At 41.0% G+C, this 24,297-nt stretch overlaps 1 protein-coding gene across 1 annotated transcript; it reads right to left on the bottom strand.

Annotated features, from left to right (window-relative positions):
- Window positions 1-1,687: 1,687 nt before the first annotated feature.
- Window positions 1,688-23,923, bottom strand: rab31.S (RAB31, member RAS oncogene family S homeolog). The gene is made up of 7 exons (XM_018223642.2): window positions 23,560-23,923; window positions 16,690-16,769; window positions 14,983-15,064; window positions 5,424-5,495; window positions 5,072-5,178; window positions 3,545-3,654; window positions 1,688-2,290 (listed from the first exon to the last, which is right to left on the bottom strand). Exons 1-7 carry the CDS (start codon window positions 23,593-23,595, stop codon window positions 2,193-2,195), a joined length of 585 nt encoding a protein of 194 aa, XP_018079131.1. The 5' UTR covers window positions 23,596-23,923; the 3' UTR covers window positions 1,688-2,192.
- Between the last annotated feature and the right edge of the window lie 374 nt (window positions 23,924-24,297).

A 24,297-nucleotide genomic window follows, 5' to 3' on the forward strand; every position in this document is an offset into this window, starting at 1 on the left:
TCATACCGCCACCCACCCAAAGAAAAAAACGATTTATCTTATCAGTTTATCGTTTCATCGACTCAAATTCAAATGAAACAAAGGCACACTCCACACAATGCTTCTGCAAAAATTGAAAAGTGCTTCTTTATTTTAGTGAGATCCCAGCAAACGTTTCGGGGACTTGCCCCTTCATCAAGTGCTACTCATGTCCCCGAAACGTTTGCTGGGATATCACTAAAATAAAGAAGCACTTTTCAATTTTTGCAGAAGCATTGTGTGGAGTGTTCCTATGTTTCATTTGAATTTGAGTACAAGAAGGCAGTTTGTTTGCGGCATGGCCTGCATGGAGCACCTCCAGTAAAGATATAAAGGTTTAAAAAAAAAAAATTTGCAGAACAAGTTTTGCGGGGAAGGAGTCTAAAAGTTTGGATAATATCATTTCATCTATTTTGATAATAGTGTCACTGTAACATCTTTTTAAGTCAGCATAAGCCTGATTCTAACGCAATGTAGTCAGCTTATTAGTTTACCATATTGCATGAGCTTTGACCACCAGTGTCAAAATCAACAATTATTTCGTATGTTTTATTGTAAAGTACTGAAAATAATGTTATTGTATGCCATGCATTAAGACTATAATCACCCAAAAAACCCTTTGAAGTTTAAAGAAATTGAAGGGCTGATTTACAAGTACAGGTATGGGACCTGTTATCCAGAATGCTTGGGACCTGGGGTTTTCCAGATAACGGATCTTTCCGTAATATGGATCTTCATACCTTAAGTCTATTTGAAGATCATGTAAACATTAACTAAACCCAATAGGCTGGTTTTGCTTCCAATAAGGATTAATTATATCTTAGTTGGGATCGAGTACAAGGTACTGTTTTATTACTAAATAGAAAAAGGAAATTCATTAAACATTTTGATTATAATGGAGTCTATGGGAGACAGCCTTTCTGGATAACGGGTTTCCGGATAACGGATCCCATACCTGTAGGTGCTAAATTGCCAATAGCAACTAATTAGGGTGTAAATCAATCCTTCTGTCTTTGGGTACCCTAAAAAAGTTAAATGGTCTCTCCCTTGAAATGACCAGTAACAATTATATTCTACATTCCAATGATATAAAATATTCAAGATAATTAAAATAATTCCCAACTTAATCTGACCACAGCTTCAGTATTTTCCTGTGTACTTCTTCACCTTACAAAATATGGTTAAAAGATTGTATGGTGAAATCATTTTTGAAGTGTCTATCAATATGGTCTAAGAAAAGAAAATATATCAGGAATGGGAGTAAATGTAAAAGTGCTCTTAAGAAAGCTGTTCAATCTGTTTTCCCCATGAAGCAAAAACTTACTTTCCAGACAGTAAAAAAAAGTTTTGAATAAACAGACATATTTATCAAAGCTGATAAAGGAATATATTTGTCCTAATGTGTTTGACTACTTTGAAAAGCTTTTATGCAGTGTTAAGCTGGCCATAGACTCAAAGATCCGCTCGTTTGGCGACATCGCCAAACGAGCGGATCTTTCCCCGATATGCCACTAACGGCATGGCTATATCGGGGGTAATTCTAACGTTCGGCCGTATGGCCGAACGATCGAATTACAATGCGCCGAGGGGCTCCGACGGGTCGGTCGGTTAAAAATCAAACCTTCCCGATCGATATCGTGGCAAGATATCGATCGGGAAGACCCGTCGGAAGCCTCCATACACGGGCAGATAAGCTGTCAAATCGGTCCAAACGACTGATATCGGCAGCTTTATCTGCCCGTGTATGGCCACCATTAGTGCTTAGTGGACCTAAGCAGCAGCCCTACTAACCCAATTTGTTAACCCTGAATAAAAAAAAGGTCAAGATTAAGAATTCATCCAATTATTTTGTGCACTGAAATTGGAATGACACCTATTGGTACCACTTGAAAAAAAAAACAACCACCGTTTAATCAGCCCCTAAATGATTGATACTGTTATCTACAATTTACTTAACTACTGCATGTTTTCTCAACACAGTTTTGTGGCCATTTCTGTAAACAACCACATATCTCACTTTATGATGATCAGGTTTGTCTCTTAGTAAAACCTTTCACTGCGTCCTTTTGTGTTTATGTCATATGAGGCAGGATTTACATTGTTTCAGTGCAGAGCTCACTGATGAGAGCTATTTGCTACATGGGACAATTTCTTCATCTGTTTTATCGGTTATATCAGCAGCATCTAGTTGTTGACTGTAACGATTGCCTTCCGAGTCTCATTGCCCCATTGGAGCCATTCTCATGGGGATCCAATGGTGGGATTCTCCTACCTGGAACACAAAATAAGTAGTTAAAAAAATGGCATCATTATTTACTGAATACTCCTTAATCCCTAATTTTAGTTGTACAAAAATAAAGTGCTGACAACCCTATTTCATTGGAAATCATTGTAAAATCAAGTAATATTGCAATAATATAGTAATGGGTCCCCTAGTGGTAATTCTGTCTCTGGTTACAGGGAAATATATCTCACCCTGTAGGATAAGGCTGAACAGTACAGGTATGGGATTATCCGGAAACTCATTATCCAGAAAACTCAGAATTACAGAAAGGCCGATTTTCATAGACTCCATTTTATCTAAACAATCCAAATTTTAAAAAATGATTTCCTTTTTTCTCTGTTATACTAAAAGAGTACCTTGTACGTGTTCCAATCTAAGATATAATTAATCCTTATTGGAAGCAAAACCAGCCTATTGGGTTTATTTAATGTTTACATGATTTTCTAGTAGCCTTAAGATATGACAATCCAAATTACGGAATGATCCATTATCCAGAAAACCCAGGTCGGGAGCATTCTGAATAACAGGTCCCTTACCAGTATAATTCTTCAGGCTATAAATTTGGTTTCTTCTCACCTTTTAACCTGAATACCCATATCCAGTATACTGTTGTGTGTCTGTTTTGTTCAGATTAGTAAGATTAATATGTTTGGCTATTTGAAGGTTTGGGAATGTGTTTGTGTTTTCAGATAGATGGTGGCGGGTCCCATGTCAGCCCTAAAATTAGGGCACTGTGGGTAGGTTTTGGGATCAGGAAGAAGGGGAATTTATAGAGGGCCAGCAGGTCCAGGTTCACTTTTTACACTAGTTTGTCCGGGTTGGGTACGGGTTGCCCAACTGGACCTGCACAGGGCTCTACCACGAGCTACACCAAAACAGTGAAAACACTAATAATTTTGCTCCACTCAAAACGACCGATCAAATGGAACAGAATGAACGTTTGGAATAACTTTTAAATGAAAACCCCAGAACTGCAGAGCCCCTCATTTTAATCCAGGCTATATATTATTTTGAATTATAAAAAATAAACTACCCCTTCAATAGGAAAAAAAATAAATATGCGTATTCCTTCTGCACTGCATGAGGGTGGCCACTGAAGTAGCATTCACTACAGCAGGGACATCCCCTGTGCAATTTCAGATACTGAGGAATGTGGATAATTAAAGTGTATCAACAGTTGTCAGCCAAACTAATGATACACTTTTAGAATTGTTAGCATTAAGTAATATATAAAATACTCACTTATTCCTTGGAAAAGTTCCTCCACATTAATGGCATTCTTAGCACTGGTCTCAACAACTATTGCCCCAATGGATTCTGCATATTCTCTGGCATCTTTCAAAGTCACTTCCCTGTAAGCATTTTAAAAAATTCAGCAAATACCATATAGTTTATACAGTCTAAGCGTTAGTAATGGTGCCATTATTTATGCCATAGTATGTGGTTTATAAATCATTGACTTGCATAGTTCCTTATGACATATTAATAAAGCTGTGTAGAATAGAAAAAAAAGAAACATATTATGACATTGCTCTGCTTAGGGAGAAAATGAAGTTAGTGAGCAGAAAAGAGTGTTTAACTTTTCTCTGGCACGGCAACATCAAAAGACATTTCTTTTTTCAGGTAAGGGTAGAACTACACATACGACTTCTATGCGTTTTCGGCATATCCGACGTGCTGCGCCAAAACGCAGGCGTCAAATCAGATGCAATGGAAAACAAGATAAGAAATATAAATGTCAGTTCTTGTCGCATCGTTCATCCGACACGTCACGACTGTCGGATGCAGAAGCAGCATACAACATTTGTATTTCTTACCTTATTTTCCGTTGCATCAGATTTGGCGCCTGCGTTTTGGCGCAGCGCGTCGGATCCCTTGAAAATGCATAGCTGTCCGTGTAGTTCTATCCCCATTCATTTTCAGTTAATATTAGCAACAACCAGTAGGTGGTGCAGTTGTTTCAAATTCATTATATTTTGCAGTTTCGAAACTACCAATATCTTGAAAAATAATTAATGTAAATTGCAAAAGTGAGCAATTTTTATGCTACTGTGTTTTTGAAGGTTCACATTTCACTCTTTGAAGCTGATGCTGTGTGAAATAAACATTTCTGTGCCTTATTGTGCTTGGCATCAGTTCCTTCTTTTTGCAATAAATCAATAATGCCCATAACGGAAATTGTGTTTTAATATTAGAGGGGCAAAGAATCAAATATTTTTGTAACCATGGGTTTCACTGGATTTAAATCCTGCAAAAATAAACCTGGGATTATGCCTAATCTGGAAGCAAAATTTATCTTGACTGCATTACTATTTGAAATACACGATTAAAACCAGTTTTTATTGTTTTCACATAGGAATATTACAATGATACATGGTCACTGGAAATTAAACCCAAAGCCATAATTGCTTTCAAACCTTTGTGGTATGGGGATAGAATGGTATTACAAGAGCCACCTATTTATCTCATTCCTAATTAGGAGGGCATGAATGTCAGACGGACCCATGGTTTCCTCAAATATGTTTCTTTCTTTCTTTCCCCTCCTGTACTCTTTGCTTCTTCTGTTATTTTTCTTACTTTAAACCTTATTAATGTAACATTTATATAACAATAGAATGACTGTGAGTATTGATGTTAATAAACAAAATCAATTAAACATCATGCTGATATTTTGAAATTCTTTATTATGTCTGTACAAGGAACTGTATAGAAAAAATGGCGTTTCCAATACAACTACAAGAAAAATAAAAAATATATTGATTTAATTACCTAGTGTCAGACAGGTCACATTTGTTTCCAGCGATGGCCATAACAATATTCTCTGGTCCATGTTCTTTTAATTCTTTTACCCATTTCTTCAGTGTATGAAAGGTATCCTGTTTTCCAACATAATAAGGAAGACAAAAATGTTTCCTTATTATAGGGGTGTATGAGCAGCTGTGTATTGGGGTAGCATGAGGCAAAAAGCAGATAACTATATATATATATATATATATATATATATATATATATATATATATATATATATATATATATATATATATATATATATGACTAGATTTTATTTAATTGTCACAGTGTTAATGCCATATTGTATATACTATTATATTCACAAACCTACCTGCTTTGTGATGTCATATACGATGACTGCAGCAGCAGAGCCTCTGTAGTACATTGGTGCCAGGGAGTGAAACTAAAATGACATATTTATGTTTGATTTAAAATATATAAAGAAAATAAAAAAAACACAGCAAAGTTAAGAGAATTAAATCTTTAATTCATATTGTGGTGGTAATACTGTATGGGTGTTTTTCCCAGGCACAACCAGACTTATTTAAAGGAGAAGGAAAGGGGGTGCCAAATGTTAGGCAAGTGATTGTAGTTACGTACCTGAAACCCTGGGCCAGTGCTCCTATCAGCAGAAAACTGCACTGGCCCAGGGTTATACCAGTGAGCACCACAGAGCGATCTTCTTCCGTCTTTGCGCAGCTGCGCATGTGCAGTAGAACAAACTGCCGAACTTCAACTAAAAAGTCAGCTATTTTGTTCAATTGCACATGCGTTTGCCCCGGGAAATTTGAAGACAGAAGAAGACAGAAGAGGATCGCTCCGTGGTGCTCACTGGTATAAACACGGGCCAGTGCAGTTTTCTGCTGATAGGAGCACCGGGCCGGAGTTTCAGGTAAGTAACTACAATCACTAACATGCCTAACATTTGGCACCGCCAAGTGATGCAAGCCTTTCCTTCTCCTTTAAAGATTGACCATTTGAAGTTGTCAGGGTCTAAATATTCGGTTAAAGGGGATATAAACCAAACCATAATGCTGCCCCACTGTGCCCCCTAGTTTTGCTGTAGAAGTTGTTGAAAAAAACATACTAACAGATGCAAGAAAATTCACCAATGAGAATTCTCCTAACCAAAAACCTCAATATAAATGCAAAAGAACTGTCCAATGTGAATGGTGATTCCCAGCCCTATGGCAGCCATCTTGCTGTTCTCCTACATATAGAGATAATTATGTATTTATCTCAGCATGTCTCAACCTTCATTATGTTTAGTGCAGCAACAACTGAGTAAATATGGTTGATAAGTGCAATGCAGCATGGTTTAGTACCCCTTTAAACCTCCTTTGGTAAATTTATATAGAAAATCAACTTCAAGTACAAAGCATACAGACCATAATTTAACTGAAATCCAACACTGAAGGAAGATTGGATGGTGCAAAATACAGGAACATTCTGCAAAGGAACCTTGAGATTGGGCTTCCATATATCTTTTGTATGCTTGTTTTTATTTCCTGAAATACACATCTGTTTGCCTATGGTGGTGTGGCCAGTGAAAATTCTTGGTGGTAATAATATCCTTCAGATATACAGCAGGGTGATATACAGTACTATGCCCTATTTAAACTGCAGAAGGTGATATAATTTACCCTATACAGTGTATATTTTACAGTGTATTCTCTCTATACCCTTTTTACAAGCAGTTGCTCTAGGCCTCAGCCATTGGCTGAATAAGGTCTTCCTTTCAGTCATCCACTCTTTGGACATCATTCTCTCACGTATAATCCTCTGACCCCTAAATAAAGAGCCTCCCTCTAGTATCCCTAATGTTATGTATCTTCCAGGTGCTATCTGTCACCAAGCATTGGATCTGTTATCCAGAAAGCTCCAAAATATGAGTTGGCAAAACAGGGTACATTTTAAGCAAATAATTCTTACAAAAACAATTGTTGTACTGATACTAATAAAAGAGTACCTTGCACTTGATGCTACCTAATCTATCACAAATCTGTATTGGTGGCAAACAATTCTATTGGGTTTTGTTTAATTGTTAAAATGTTTTAACAGATGTATGATGCAAATTAAAGATAGCCCCCTTATTTTACATAAGTGCTTTATAAGGGCAGAATATGTTTTACATTAAAAAATACACAATACTTTTTTCACTTAATTACTATTTATATTTGCTAATGTGTTTGTAAGTACTGCCACTTTAAGCTAAGACTGTCATCTGTAACTGTGAAAAATAGATCTTTGAGTCTGTGTGGGAGTGCAGACACATAATAGTAAAAATGGGCTTGTCAAGTGTTTTGATATGCCTTCAAGTGCCCATACCTGCTTTTTCTTGTATGCTACTGTGGAAATGTTGTCTAGGGGACCATGCACCAGGCAGAATTATCCATATAGAGGTCCTTGTTAATTATCTACTACATAACAGTACTCTGGCATGCTATAAAACTAGATGTTTATAGCACATTAATATGCACAGAGCAAGTATATGTTTGGAAACATGCACCTTCTTTTTGCAAGAGGTACACAGGGCTGGGATTAAGTCGTTAAAAGAAATATGGATACCCTTTAAAAGAGAACTACCCTCCCCTGATTTTAGGGTTCCATTTTTTTTCAGGGGCAACTTTTTGACTAATGCACAGTGCAGAGAGGGAGAGGGGAGCAATGGTAGGCAGTTAAGGGGGGCTTTTGTTACTGAGGGAGTTTAGTTCTCTTTTAACCTAAAGTAGAAGAAAATAGGTTAATAGTGCCTACAGCTAACCTGTGATCCAAGTATAAGAGAAGGAAGAGGAACTCCAGCAGTGTTACTGCAAACAACAAAAAGTTGTTTGCAGTAACACTGCTGGAGTTCCTCTTCCTTCTCTTATACTTGGATCATTTGAAGCAGTTGCAGCACAGAGCAACTATTTAGGAATTGGACGCATATTTGGAAAAGCTGTGCTAACCACCATCCCCCTCTTCTATTTGTACAGCTAACCTGATTTTTATGGTGTAGTTTTTATTACTAAGTTATTGCAAGGAAAACCGTAAGTCCTTCCCAAGATGGCGTCCAAGATGGCAGCCCCCTGGATCCTGCTGGTCGCAGCACGATGACGTAAGTGTCTTTCCGTGCCCGGATTGGTCGCCGGCGTCGGAACGGACGCCGGCGTCAGAACGTGCGTCAACGTCAGGACGCTGGCGTCAGTGCGTCAGCGTCGGCGTCATGACGTCAGCGCGTCCAAAATTGGCGCCGAAACCTGGCCTATTTAAAGCAACTCTGGGATTCCCTCAATGCCCGATTATAGGTTTAGTTTACTACTCCTGGGTGTGATTCATTGTGAAACTTCTTGATATTTGTGTACCGACCTTTGCCTGAAAACTTTGACCTTGAACCTCTTCTGCCTGGACTGATCTTGTTGCCTGTTTGACCATTCTTCTGATTCATCCTTATCTGTCCTGCGAACTTGGACATTGTTATTTCCTCCCTTGGTCCTCACTACTCCTGAGGCCTTTGGCCTTACATTATAATCGGGCCATGGACCCTTCGGAGGAGAATCCAGCGCCGCCTGATGTCGGTGGAGCGCTTCGTGGTCTGGCTTCCCGGATGCAGTCCTATGAGGTACAGCAGTCTCACTTTGGCCAGGCTCTGGAGACCATTCTTGCTAAGCTGTCGGCTTTAACACCCGCCGATCCTATTCCTGCACCTGTACCTGCGGCCCCGCTTCACGTCTCCGAGCCCCGCATTCCGGCCCCTCCACTCTACAGTGGTGATCCTACAGCCTGCCGTGGGTTTATCAACCAGTGCGAGGTCCACTTTGCACTCGCACCCAGCCAGTTCGTGTCTGAACGTGCCAAGGTGGGCTTCATATTCTCCCGTTTGCAAGGGAAGGCACTGGAATGGGCTTCGCCTCTATGGGAGAAGGAGGATCCCATTATCGATGATGCTAGAGCCTTTGTTCGAGAACTTCGAGTGGTCTTTGATGCTCCGGGTCATGCCACTGCTTCCTCCGCACGCCTGTTCCATCTTCAACAGGGAACTCGCTCAGTCTCGGAGTACGCCATTGAATTCCGCACCCTGGTTGCAGAGACTTCGTGGAACAATGACGGGTATCACGCTGCCTTTTACAACGGCCTGGCGATACGTATAAAGACTGATCTGGTGTCCAGGGAAATTCCATCCCGTTGGGAAGATCTAGTCGCCCTGGCCATAAAGGTAGATACTCGGCAGAGGGAGTTTCAAGCTGAACTCGACAGAGAGCGCTCCCCAACCAAAAGATTCCACAGGTTCCAACCTACTCTGGCTCCTCGTTTTCAAAGACCCTTTCTTCTCAACCCGGCTTCCACCTTGTCTTCTCCAAATCCTGCGGCTCCTGCTTTTTCTTCCCTGCCTTCGGAAGAACCAATGCAGATCGGACGGGCTCGTCTGACCGAACAGGAAAAGTTTGGGAGAAGGGCTGCTGGACTTTGCCTCTATTGTGGTGGAAAATCCCACTTCGCCTATGAGTGCCCAGTGAAGCCGGGAAACGCCAACACCTAGGTAAGACTGGGGAGACTTACCTGGGTGGAATTGGTCCCTCTCCCCATTCTTCTGCTCAACGCTTCCTCCTTCCTGTGCAGATTCGTTTTGGAACCCGGACGATTTCTTCTGAAGCTTTCCTTGACTCCGGCGCAGCTGGGAATTTCATGGATAAAGTCTTCGCTGAAAGCCACTCTATTCCCCTGCGACCTCTGGCTGTTCCTCTTCGTGCATTGGCAATTGCAATTGCTACAATTTCCCACTCCACCGATGAACTTTCCGTTATTGTGGGATCCATGCACCTTGAAAGATTGTCCTTCCTTTTAATTGATTGTCCTTCTACCCCCATTGTACTTGGTTTGCCCTGGTTGAATATTCACAACCCAGTAATCTGTTGGGCTTCGTTTCAGATCTCCCGATGGAGTTCCTTCTGCCAACAAAATTGTTTACCCACCAAATCCATCATTAAAGCTTCATCTGTGTCTTCCAATTCTTCTTTGCCCTTTGTTTATCAAGCCTTCTCTGACGTCTTCAATAAAAAGTCTGCCGAAGTCCTGCCTCCCCATCGACCCTATGACTGCCCCATCGAACTTCTTCCTGGAACCATGCCTCCCAGGGGTCGCACCTATCCGCTTTCTCCTTCTGAAACCTGTGCCATGAAGGAGTACATTCAAGAGAACCTGCAAAGAGGTTTTATTCGTCCTTCCTCTTCCCCGGCTGGAGCCGGCTTCTTCTTTGTTGAGAAGAAAGATGGAGGTTTGCGGCCCTGCATTGATTATAGAGGTTTAAATAAAATCACAATTAAAAACCGTTATCCCCTTCCTCTCATCTCCGAACTGTTCGACCAACTCAAAGGGGCTTGTCTTTTCACCAAGTTGGATCTTCGTGGGGCTTATAATTTAATCCGGGTCAGAGAGGGAGATGAATGGAAGACCGCTTTCAACACACGGGACGGGCATTATGAATACCTTGTCATGCCTTTCGGTCTCTGTAACGCCCCCGCGGTCTTCCAAGAATTTGTGAATGACATTTTCAGGGATTTACTGGGCCAGTATGTGGTGGTGTACTTGGACGATATCCTTATTTTTTCCAAGAATCTTGCTGAGCATCGTCTTCAAGTTCAAGAAGTACTTTCTCGTCTTCGAAAGAACAACCTGTTTGCCAAGTTGGAGAAATGTTCCTTTGAAGTATCATCCATCTCCTTCCTAGGATACATCATTTCCCAACAAGGCTTCAAGATGGACCCAGCCAAGGTTTCGGCAATTCAAGATTGGCCTCTCCCCACCAGTGTCAAGGCTGTTCAAAGATTCATCGGCTTTGCTAACTATTATAGACAGTTTATTAAAGGTTTTTCGTCAAAAATTGCTCCAATTCTTGCTCTTATACAAAAAGGGGGTAAACCACAGCATTGGCCTCCTCTAGCCTTGGAAGCCTTCAAGTCTCTTAAAGAATCCTTTTCATCTGCCCCAATCCTCAGGCACCCTGAACCTCTCCAACCTTTCTTCATCGAAGTAGATGCCTCGGACATTGGAGCAGGAGCAATATTATCCCAAAGATCCTCTTCTGATGGTAAACTGCATCCGTGTGCCTTCTTTTCCAAAAAGTTTTCCTCCTCCGAAAGGAATTATGACGTTGGGAACCGTGAGTTACTGGCCGTCAAGCTTGCTCTAGACGAGTGGAGACACTTTCTTGAAGGGTCTTTGGTCCCTGTGACCATCTTCACCGACCACAAAAACCTAGACTGCCAGCTAGCATGTACCAGGAAATGTCCCTACAAATACTGCACCATACTTATCTGACACCTTTAAAGAGATCTCACATTGGCACGACAAACTCAGACTGTTGTCTCAAATGCGGGGAGTCTAGAGCTGACCTGATACATTGCTTATGGCTATGCCCAATCATACAACAATTCTGGAAGGAGGTCGCCAGTTACTGGGGAAATCTATCGGGAAAGACACTGAACATTCACGCCTCATGGGCCGTGTTCAGCAAACTGCAATTCACCTCACACCTCTCCAAACCAGAGAAGGCCCTGGCGGAAAGGGTGGCGGCGGCAGCCAGGAAGACCATTTTACACACCTGGCTGTCCCGACTCCCCCCGCCAATACACATGGTACAACAAAAATTGCAACACATATTTCATCTAGACTGGATTGAAACTTTAACAAACAAAGAGAAAAATACGGGATTCTTTTTCGACACCTGGCTGACATACATACATACCCTCGCACAACCTACAAAATTACTAACCATTCAAACTTTTCAAAACACCGCATGGTATGAAAGAGAACTGCTGACGGGAACCGATCTAGTCCGTGAGGCGGGGCTGCAGCTGATGAGTATGGGTAATTCACCACAACTAATTCCGACAGGACCCCCCAGGAGTCACATCCTTAATCGAATACTAACAAGCACTTAACGTGAGTATAATACTTTGCAGACTTTCCATTTTGTATACAGATAGAACAACGAATTGTTTCTAGCTTTTGTGGATGGAGAAATATCTTTCCGGCCCTTTTCCTATGGTCACTTGACAAAAACTAAAAATGTTGATACCATTTTACTCTGCACTTGACACTGACATTGTTATTTAATTTTATTTTTCTTGTTAGGATTTTGTTTAACTCATCTTATTAATATGTTGAGAAAATAAATAAAAACATTTGTGAAAAAAAAAAAAAAAACCTAGAATATATCCAGACCCTTAAGCGCCTCAACCCCCGACAAGCCAGATGGGCATTGTTCTTCTCACGTTTTAACTTCATCTTAACTTTTCGTCCTGGTTCAAGAAACAAGAAAGCGGATGCTCTTTCCAGAAGTTTTATCCCTGAAGATCCCATCTCCGAAGACCCAGAATCCATTTTGCCTCCTACAAAGATCATTGCTGCCCTGTTCCCTTCCCTTGCTTCGCATCTCTTGTCCATTCAATCTTCTGCTCCTGTGGAAACTCCTGTGGGCGTAGCCTTTGTTCCTCCTGAGCTTCGTCAGTCCATTTTGATCCAGTCTCACAGTTCTAAGCAGGCCGGTCATCCGGGAATTAAAAAGACGACTGAACTTTTATCTCGTCTCGTCTGGTGGCCTTCCTTAAGAAAGGATGTTAAAGATTTTGTTTCTTCCTGCTCCACTTGTGCTGTATCCAAATCAGGACATTCTCCCCCTAAAGGCCTACTTTTACCTTTGCCTGTTCCATCCCGCCCTTGGACCCATTTGGCAATGGATTTCATCGTGGATCTTCCTGCTTCCTCTGGCTACACCGTTATCTGGGTGGTGATTGACAGGTTTAGTAAGATGGCACACTTTATCCCTCTCCGGAAACTCCCTTCAGCTCCAGAACTTTCTTCGTTATTTATTAAACACATTTTCCGTCTCCATGGTTTTCCTGCTGAGATTGTCTCTGGGGTCCCAATTTGTTTCAAAGTTTTGGAGGTCTCTTTGTAAAGCCCTGGACATTTCTCTCCAATTTTCTTCTTCTTATCATCCCCAGTCTAATGGAGCGGCAGAAAGAGTTAACCAGGCTCTGGAACAGTTCCTTCGGTGTCATGTGTCCCTGTGTCAGGATGATTGGGCTGACCTCCTCCCTTGGGCCGAATTTGCACATAATAATGCCATACACTCTTCCTCTGAAAAGTCTCCTTTTTTTTGTGTTTATGGTCTTAACCCCCTAGCCTTTCCTCAAGATCTACTGCTCACAAATGTCCCTGCCGCCAACGATCAGGCTGCCCACATGCTGGCCATCTGGCAGGCTACTACTGTCAACCTGGAGAAGAGCTCGCTTGCACAGAAGAAGTTCGCTGACAAGAGAAGGGTTTCTTCCCCTCCGTATGTTCCTGGTGACAAGGTCTGGCTGTCTACCCGCAATATCCGCCTCAAAGTTCCCTCACCTAAACTTGGTCCCAAGTTTATTGGTCCCTTCCCTATCACCGAGATCATCAACCCTGTGGCTGTGCGCCTGCAACTTCCTCCTGAGATGCGGATCCCCAATGCCTTCCATGTTTCTTTACTTAAACCTGCAGTTTCGTCTTCTTCTTCTGCTTCTTCCCCAGCTCCTGTCGTTGTGGATGGGCATCAAGAGTTCGAGGTAAAGAAGATTTTGGATTCTCGAATTTCTAGAGGCACCCTGCAGTATCTTATTGAATGGAAAGGATTCGGTCCTGAGGAGTGCTCCTGGGTAAAAAGCTCCGATGTCCATGCTCCTCTCTTGGTCCAAAAATTTCATCGGAGATTCCCGTCCAGACCAGGTGGTCCTGAGGCCCCCCCTGAGGAGGGGGGTACTGTAAGGAAAACCGTAAGTCCTTCCCAAGATGGCGTCCAAGATGGCAGCCCCCTGGATCCTGCTGGTCGCAGCACGATGACGTCAGCGTCTTTCCGTCCCCGGATTGGTCGCCGGCGTCAGAACGGACGCCGGCGTCAGAACGTGCGTCAACGTCAGGACACTGGCGTCAGTGCGTCAGCGTCGGCGTCATGACGTCAGCGCGTCCAAAATTGGCGCCGAAACCTGGCCTATTTAAAGCAACTCTGGGATTCCCTCAATGCCCAATTATAGGTTTAGTTTACTACTCCTGGGTGTGATTCATTGTGAAACTTCTTGATATTTGTGTACCGACCTTTGCCTGAAAACTTCGACCTTGAACCTCTTCTGCCTGGACTGATCTTGTTGCCTGTTTGACCATTCTTCTGATTCATCCTTATCTGTACTGCGAACTTGGACATTGTTATTTCCTCCCTTGGTCCTCACTACTCCTGAGGCCTTTGGCCTTACAGTTATACTGTGTACATTGCAAATAAATCATTCTACCATTTAAATTGTATTCTTGAATCAATGAATGTATTTTTTAGTTGTCATATTGGTGTGTAGGCAGCCATCTCAGGTCATTTGCCTGGTCATGTGCTTTCAGAAAGAGCCAGCACTCCACAATGGAACTGCTTTCCAACAAGCTATTGTTTCTAATCTCAGTGTAACTGGAGGAGTCATGACTTGGCTGGACTTGGATATTTACTATTGAGTGCTGTTCTGATATCTAGCAATAGGTGGGGCATGGGAGCATTTTTAGCAATGCAGATTTTATCTGGTTACCATCCCACTGTTCTATTGATGGGCTGCTAGGGAGTGAGAAAGGGATAAGCGTGATATCACTGCAACTTGCAGTGCAGCAATAAAGAGTGACTGAAGTTTCAGAACACAAGTCACATAACCGCGGGCACCTGGAAGACAACTTGTCTAGCCCCATGACATATTTTAAAATTAAATATAATGTAAGAAAATCTGTTTGCTGTTTTGAAAAACAGATTTCAATGCAAGATTCTGGTTAAGGAGTTCTATTAACTGAAGCATTTTGTAAAAAAAATATGTTATTCCATTAAAATACCTTACAAACATTTACATACTTACACGTTCTTGACCAGCAGTATCCCAAATCAAAAATTTATGTAGCTCGTTCCCAGAAGGAACAGTCTTAGTCATAAACGAAGCCCTATGTAAGAGAAAAATAATCCGTTTTATAGTGGACAAAATATAGTGGTTGTACATAACAAGGGGGCAAATATCAGCTTAACAGTCTAGAGCAAGAATGATGCTTATTTACCAAAACTGGGCAAATATGCACATGGGGAGTAAACCGTAGCTTTATTCAGACTACTGGTAGAACAGTGAATTGATTGCCATAGATTACTGTCCATGTACAAATTTGTTCAGGGTGGTAAATGAACCTTACTGTCTTACTGATATTCAATGGGAAATAGTTACATTTTGGCACATCAGAAAGCAGGTGGAAGGTTGCCTATTTCAGTGAAATATGGGCAGAAGGAGAGAGTCTTACACATTATTATTTGTACAACAGATTAATCTTTAGCTCACTTTAACTTTTTCCCCATTGCTACTATACTTCCTCAGTTGTATATCTCTTAGAATAAAACCCTCTGGACTCTATTACAGACAAGGGACCCAAGGGATACTATCGACATCATACTATAGTCAAGAAAAAAATAAACTTCACACAATAATATATATAGGTATGGGATCTGTTATTCAGAATGCTCGGGACTTCTGGGTTTCCAGAGAAGGGTTCTTTTCTGTAATTTGGATTTTCATGTCTTAAGTCTACTAAAAAATCATGTAAACATTAAATAAACCTAAGAGGCTGGTTTTGCTTCTGATAAGGATTAATTATATAGTTTGGATCAAGTACAAGGTACTGTTTTATTATTACAGAGAAAAAGTAAATCATTTTAAAACTTTTTGATTATTTGATTATGATGGAGTCTATGAAAGACGGCCTTTCCATATTTAGAAGTTTCCGAATAACAGTTCCCATACCTGTATTTAAATTTTGTTTTTTTATTCTCGGAATTCACAATCACAGAAAGCAGGAAGGCACAATTTTGTGGACTCTGTTATTTAGGCAAGCTTCACATCATGCAAAATCTTGTTTATGTGCCAGGATAAGGGACCTCATGCCCAGGTACTGGTTATATAATTAGATGGTGATTTGGAAGGAGGAATGTGGCGAGTGTAGTTACATCTAGGGAGTGCAGAATGGAAAGTGAAAGTAATTGCCTGCCCTCCTCTACGGCTAAGACGTGACAACTGTGACTTTTAAACAAGTTTATATAAGGTATGGATGTTTTAATTAGGATTTAATAATGTTTAATTTGAAAAGGACTTTTATTATACAACTTTTTTTGTCTGGGTGACAGGTTCCCTTTAAAAGCTGTAGGACTCATTTACTAATGCAAGAGCCTAAAGAACCTTAGAATCCATCTACTGCACATTTAAGCCTGTGGGGTTTTCTGCAGTGAACCTTATGCTTTATTAAAACCCAAAAATCAAGGTCTAGGGAACAATGTCGTATTAGTCTGCAAATAGGCAATTTGCGTCAGTTGGCACTGGCCCTTTCTTGCTTTTTTAATGATAAATAAGGGTAAATCGTGGATTCTAGTTTGGTCAGATTTTTTTTATTAATTAATCAGATTTTAGTAAATAACTCCCCATGTGTTTCTTGAGTACCTGTAAGTCAGTTGTGAGGCAAGAACAGATGAATGTACATAATCCTGCAAAGAAAATTACACATTTAATCATAAAGATTTGTAGCCGACTTACCCAATGGTTGGACTGATATTGTGGTCAAAATGATCTTGGACAAATCTGCTAACAATACTTGACTTTCCAACTCCTGTATCCTGTGAAAAATAAAGTTATACACACATGAACACAAAAGTCTTTCATATTTAATAAAATGTTTGATGTAAAACACATTGCCTGACACACACATAGGTCCACCTATCCCTGCTCCATGTCCATCAGACAGGGTGCTTTGCCCTGGTTAATATTACAAGCAATAGCCGACAGAAATGTTTTCTAAGGTATGTGATCCATATTATGGAAAAAAAGACCTTAAAGGAGAAGGAAAGCTACGGAGGCATTTTATTGCCAATAGATTAGCTGCATTAGTGCAAGCTAGAATGCTATATTTATACTGTAGAATGTTTTAACATACCTGAGTAAAAAGCTCTAGAAGCTCTCTGTTTGTTTAGGATAGCAGCTGCAGTATTAGCTTGGTGTGACATCACTTCCTGCCTGAGTCTCTCCCTGCTCACTTATAGCTCTGGGCTCAGATTACAGCTGAGAAGGGAGGAGGGGAAGAAGAGCAAACTGAGCATGCTCACGCACGGCGCAAGAAGGTTTAAGCTGAAGGCAGGAAGTCTGATACAGAAGCCCATGTGTACATAATAGAAGGAAGGAAATGCAGTGTTTCTTTTGACAGGGGACTCAGAGCAGCACTACTTTGAGGGTTTACTCTCAAAAATCCTAAAGTCCCAAACATTCTGGATAACAGATTTCATACCTGTATACTAGCAAAGTAGACAGAAGACATGCAGCGTAAAGCCTTCTGAAAGCAGAAGGTATTTACCATCATACCAAAATGGGATTTTAACTCTTATTTAGCTCTGAACTATTAGCCTGTGTCTGTGCTATAAAACCAACGATTCTGGATGCATAGTTGGTCACAGGGACATAAAGGAGTGATTTGCATTTCTATTCCCATAATGCCTTATGCCAAAAAAAATCATGTTTTGGTGTGAAGGCAGTGCTATGTGTGTAACATGAGGCAAGTAAATACCTTCTACCCTATATTATAATTGAGGTCACCAAATGAGTGGATCTTTCACCGATATGGCCATGTTAAGTTGGGCAATATCAGGCTGATCTGATCTTAAGACCCTTAAGACAATGATTGGATCATAATCGCCACTATGTGGGGTGTGGTATTGAGAATCAGATCATCGTATATGTAAGGATACCTGGTGGTCCATGGGGTGGCGGGGGTGCTCGTCACTATCCGTGTAATTTTTTTGCCGCATGCATCAAAGCATGCAATGTCATTGCGCTGGCGTGAAATTCAAATATTTAAAGGCACCACAACCTTATTCTCATTGCACAACGTAGGTTTATGTTATGGTAGTTCCTGGTTGTGATTCAAGTCTGATTAACTGTTCTTTAACACTTGCCTGTCCCTGACCTCTGCTAACTCGCTGCTTGTACCGACATTCTCCTGTTACTGACCGTTCTCTCAGATCCTGACTTTGTACCGTGTTACGGATTGGTTTCGGCCTGGCCTGTGTCTCGACTACTATGTCCCTGGCTCCTGTTTTCGGACTGCACTGATTGGTATTGACCTCGACCTGCCCCTTGACTTCCTGTTCCCTGTTCCTTCTGTCACGTTCCGGTTCACTTGTCTGCCCAGAACTCTTGCCTTGGTTCTCTCACTCTAAGACCTGGCAGCATATAAGTAGCGGAGGGCTCCTCCTGTAGCAAAAGGTGGTGGTTATAGGCAGAAGCATGACGCGAACCTTGGCATCTGTTCTGGGTTTAAATCAATAGCACAGTCATAAGGCCTGTTCTATTGATTTAACTCCAGGCTCCTCTCCCCCTAAGGGAAGGACATACTCTTTCACTTCCAGGATCTCAGGCCATGGAAGAGTATATAAAGAAAAACCGGAAAGAGAGTCTATAAGGTGTCGACTTCTTTTTTAGTGGTGTGCCTAGATGATATTCTGATGATTATTTTAATGTAGCTGATCACCGTGCCCATGTTCAGGTTAAGGCAAAATCAGTTATATTGAAGATTGAAAATTGAATTTTTGAAGTACCCTCTGTTTAATTTCTGGGTTATATCTTTTCTCAAAAGGGCATAGAGATGAAGGCATGGTTTAGGCCATTGTAGATTGGTTGTAACCCCTGTCTCTGTGAGCCGTTCAAAGGTTTGCCAAATATTACAGGCAATTTATCAAGAATTTTTCTATGCTAGTTGCTCCTATCACTGCCCTTACTAATATTTGGCCAGAAGAGGCGGTAAAGGCCTAATGAAAGAGGCATTTATTTCAGCTCCGGTGCTTCAGCGTCCAGACTCTACCCTTCCTTTCTTGGTAGAAAGTAGATGTCTCTGAGATTGGAGTGGGAGCAGTTTTGTCTCAGAGATACCCTGTTACCAATAAAATTAATCCCTGTGCTTTCTTTCTAGGAAGTTCTCTCCTGCAGAGCTGAATTATGATATTGGTAACAGGGAATGACTAGGCCTTGGAGGAGTGGAGACATCTTTTGGAGGGTGCTTGAAATGTATTTACAGTGTTTTTTGATCACAAAAATCTTGTGCATATTTAGTCTGCTAAGCGATTAAATCATAGACAGGCCAGATGGGCATTATTATTTACACGATTCAATTTCATCATAACCTACAGACCTGGGGAAAGAAATGCTAAAGCTGATGCCCTCAAGAGAAGTCTGAACCTGATTCAATTGTCTCTAAGGAAGTGATTGTGGCAGCACTGAGTCCAGATCTGCATTCCTCCTTGTCTATCAGAAATAAATTACTCACACAATGTAGGTGTCTCACAATGAAAAGAGAGACAAAGTGCATGGCTCTATCTGTAAGAAGTTAATGCTTTGTGTGATATCTCACTGTTAGTTAAAACAAAATAGAGGCTTTTATATGGAGAGAATATGCACCATACCAGTTTTCCATAGCAAGCTCCTCACAGCAAGAGAAAGAACACCTTGCAAAGAGAGGAATGACATTACAATCTTCCTAGTGGTCTATATTTAGGCAGGATAATGCTAATGCAGGATAATTTAAGCCAAATGTAGGTTGAGTATTGTACAAAGTTGTGCTTTACTGATGCTGTTTTCAGCCCATGCCGACCCCAAAGTACCAACATCCGAGCCACCACGATAATTTATATACACGTCTGACATGCCCACCTCTGAAGTCACTGGAGAGAGCTGGGCATTGCAGATATAATTTATATAAATAAGAGTGTCAGTGTTTTTATACAGGCCATGGAACTCCTCGGTAACTTATAATATCCTCATATTTTGCAACAGGGGGTACTTTATTTATTCTAATACACACGTTTCAGTAAATCATGTGACAGAAATTACATCACTACTCACCGTTTATAACTGATAACATCAGTACTCACCGTTTATAAGGATATAATTTACAAGATATTCATGGCTTTTGTGTATTATAAGGATATTAGAAGGCATGAGAAGGTAATGGTGAGTACTTTTATATAGACCATTGAACGGATTTCTAATATCGTCACATTTTTGACAGTGGGTAGAAGCTTCAGTCATGTGACAGATATTGTATATCACTAATCACCAACTCTTAACATCACTTAGCAATGTTTGCACTTAACAACATTTGCAGGATATTAATGGATCTTGTGTATCATATACACACATACCTTTATGTCTGTGAATGCGGGGTCCCCTTGAGGGCAAGCATGCTGTTTACATTATGAAAATTTAATATATATCATAAAAAGGTCATTTTTTTAAATCTACAAGCATTTTGCATTTGGTGGCCTCTGCGATAGTCTGTTTCAATAGCATCAATATTTGCATTGTGTATTATTGCAAGTTGCTTTCACAGCAGTGCACCATGGGACAAATATCCTACTGGCTATATACACTGAGAATAGGGCAAAATGCCCAAGGAGCTTCTCTTTCCATGGTCTGCTTTCAATAAGCCAGCTGAGTTGTTTGCTCCTATTACATGTGCATTCACCAACTCACAGCCTTATAAGCACCTCCACTCAGCCCAGCAGCTGCAAGAAATCTTTTTCATGTAAAGTTTATATATTCCAAAGCAGAAAGTTGTATGCAAAACAGCACATTTGTTGAAAGAAAGGCCATTATTGTACACTGTGTATATTAGTGCACTGGATATGAACTGCACAGACCCTATTTTCACATTAACATTCTAATTTAGGCCTCCAAATATTTGGTAAATTGGGTAATTGACTCATTAACTATATCAGTGCTGTGAAACCTTTAAAATGTCCCCTTTGTCATCTTACTGGAGATTATAGTAAGATAAGGTTTAAAGTTGCACAGTATTATATTTATTGTAATGTGCATCCTATTCTACTTTTTGCACTCTGCAATGCAACTCTTTGTACTTCAAGATAGAGAGCTGCAATGGCACGAAATTCAAAGGGTATTTAAAGGGACTTCGGTAATTGATTCATTGCCCGTTATAGGTTTATCTCTTTGAGTTCCTGGGTGCTATTTTGTCTGTTCCTGATATCTGATACCTGTTTTGACCCCTGCCTGCCTGACTAACTGTGATCCCGACCCCTGCCTGGTAAACCGTCTACTCTGATATATGTATTCCGACCCTTGCCTGTTTGACCATTCTTGATTGATCTCCCGGATTTGACCTCTGCCTGTTTGACTCCACTTGTATTCTGCCGCACCGACACGGCCTGTTGTGAATACTTTTTCTGTCTGCTCTTGAACTGTGACCTTCTGCCCACAATCTAATGATAGTGCCCCTCTGCTCGTCCAGAGCCCTTAGCTTGGCTCCTCTCTTTTTAAGACCGGGCAGCATGCAATTAGCCGAGGGCTCCACCCGAGGTGAAAGGCAGCTGTTAAAGGCGGAAGCAAGAGCTGAGATCAGGGAGCCTAGCATTTTGGGTGCTGATCGTGACAAGAGCAAAGAGTTGCTCCAAATTTTGCACCATTTACTTACTACCTGTCTATGGCAAATATTAGGTATAGGACTTGTAAGGACCAGGCATGTTCCAGCCAAAACATTGGTAAATGATCCCTTATAAGCTTTAGTTATTTCAAATGTGTACACAACAAAATTTAATTACAAGACTGATAGGCTTGTAATACAGGTGAAAACAGACACCACATTCCAACTTACAGTAAATCATATACATATATGAATCAGCACTGAATTAACAAAATATTTCTCCTGATAGGCTTGTAATATAGGCGAAAACAGACACCAACTTACAGTAAACCCTATATGAATCAGAACTGAATCAACAAAATATTGCTCAAGTTCCTTTTAAAATTTTTTACTTATGTTATACGTTGTGGCTAGGGTTGTCATCTTTCCCCCCGACGAACTCCAGAAGGAAGTGGGGCCGTGATGCAGTGGGGGGCAGGGCAGTGATATGGCGGGCCAGGGCCATGACATAGTGGGGGCGGGACTGTAATGTCTGCGGTGGGGCTATGAAAATCCCAGGAAATCCTGCCCGGTTTTCCTAATTTAGACCCTAACAACCCTTGATAAAACAAGGCTGTTTGTGTCAAAAACGGACAGGTGGTAACCCTAGTTGGGGCCTATCTGTTCTCAGTTATTGTATTACAAACAGAATAAAGTACTTATTTACAAACTGGTGCAAAGTGCAAAAAAAGGGTGCAATCAGCCATTTTTTTACACTTTACACCCTGCCTTCCAGCTTTAAATATATTGCAGCAGGTTTCTTTGCTCTGCACCTCGCACCAGTTTTGTTTTTATTTATTATGTTCAGAGTGTAGCTAAACCCAGAGCACAACACATGGAGTGTTGACTCTGCTACTCTCAGCCTGTTTTTTATTTGTAGGCTGAGAGAATCGGATCATCTCCGTGACCCAGCTCAGTTGATCTGCGATATGCCCTGGCCCTTAAGCCTTCAATTCCAGGTGCCATCAGAATGGTCTTGAGCACACTATATCTTTTTTGCTCGGCTCAGTACAGTAAAACTTGCTTCCAATTTAGTGGTTTTGAAGTTGGTTGAGAGTTTGCAGAAGGTGATCCAACTCCGACTTGGGATAAAGTTACAGCACAATTTCCAGTTTCCTTCTAGACAAAGACTTGCAGATGTGTGCACATTTGCAATTGAGGGGGGAAGTAAGAGTAATGTAAAGGCAACAACTACTTCTAAACGCCATCTGCACCCATCCCGGCACAGTGCAATGACATGCAGTATGTTTAGAAGCAGTTCTTGAGTGTTGCTTATGATTACATGTGTGCATGATTCCTTTATTTGTTTTGCGCTGCCTGCCACTTTAAGTGTTGCATCGATTAATATAACATACAAAGAAAATGCTGTAGAAAATGTATATGAAATGGTGGGTACACACCGGAACAATGGAGGGGGAGTCCAGTCACTTTAAAAAAGCAAAAAACTTTCAAAATATTTAATTGATGTACATTGGAAAGTATTTTGTATATTAAAAAAAAACCTGTTTTGGTGTTGTTCCTCTAATTGTTTTGGTGCTGTTTCCCTAATCTCTGACAAAGGACTTGTTCTTGCAATTCTGTCACAATACCATAAAATCAATAACTTCAGCCTTTTGCATGTGAGTGTTAGAACTCAATGACATTGGTCAGCTAGGGATAAAGGGGTTAACTTTTTTTATACATTTCATGGTAGTAAAAAATCCAAAAAGTAGCTAAGCTAGAAAGTATGTGTTAAGGTTAGTGGTTGGTAATGCAGTCCTAGCTGGGAGTTGTAGTTCCTCTTTGTGTGTCACACAGTAGGAAATGTTTTAGATTAGACCTCACATTTCCCAATAGTTAGCTTCTGTATACACTTCTATAGGACATCAGTCCTCCACCCCAATCCTATTATTGTCCCTTTATATCCGCTCCCTCCCACCCTGAAGAAAGACAAGCACACTCACCCCCAGAAGGCAAACTTTCAGTTCTCGGATGGCCATTCTTTAGTGTGTCTCTTTAACATTCCATCCCAGGCAGCAGCACAATAGGATTCCACAAAACACAGCTCCACTTTTCTGCCGCAGATCGCATGCAATCATTTCCTGACCACAGGGGGGGGGGGAGAGAAAAAAGAGGAGGATTTAATTCCTCCAAAACAAACGGAAACCAGTCTGGGATTTTTATGGGCAGTTTGTCACATGGCGCGCAGACTAGGAATCATTTCGTAATCCCTCAGAAATGCAGCAGCAGCATCTGTAGGAAAATCTGCAGGGGGATCCAGGGTTTAGGGATGTTTCCCCATCACAGGCAGCAGTGTGTTTATATGCACTCCTCTAGCTAAACTACACTACTTCCCTAATATGCAGCCCTGGCACAAACACAGCACTTATATTCCCACACATTAACATTCTCCAGAACTACCTCTACAAAACAGGAAATGATGAGTGCAGAGAAAAAATGCTTTCCTACATAACTGTAAGCTTTGCTGGAATACCTGAACTTTAATTATGTTAAACCTATATATATAATAAATGTAATACATTGCTGCATGCCATTGGCACTTCAAGAAAAACAGGCAGCAGATGTGGAACTGCTGTCTTGTACGAGTTAAGATGGCCATATGTTGAGATTTTTAAAAGATCCAATCATCGCGCCTAATCGTAACCCTTGGATTAATCTAGGTAGACAACTGTAAGACATTC

This window comes from Xenopus laevis, chromosome 6S (genome assembly GCF_017654675.1).
Source record: "Xenopus laevis strain J_2021 chromosome 6S, Xenopus_laevis_v10.1, whole genome shotgun sequence".
NCBI classification, from domain to species: domain Eukaryota; kingdom Metazoa; phylum Chordata; class Amphibia; order Anura; family Pipidae; genus Xenopus; species Xenopus laevis.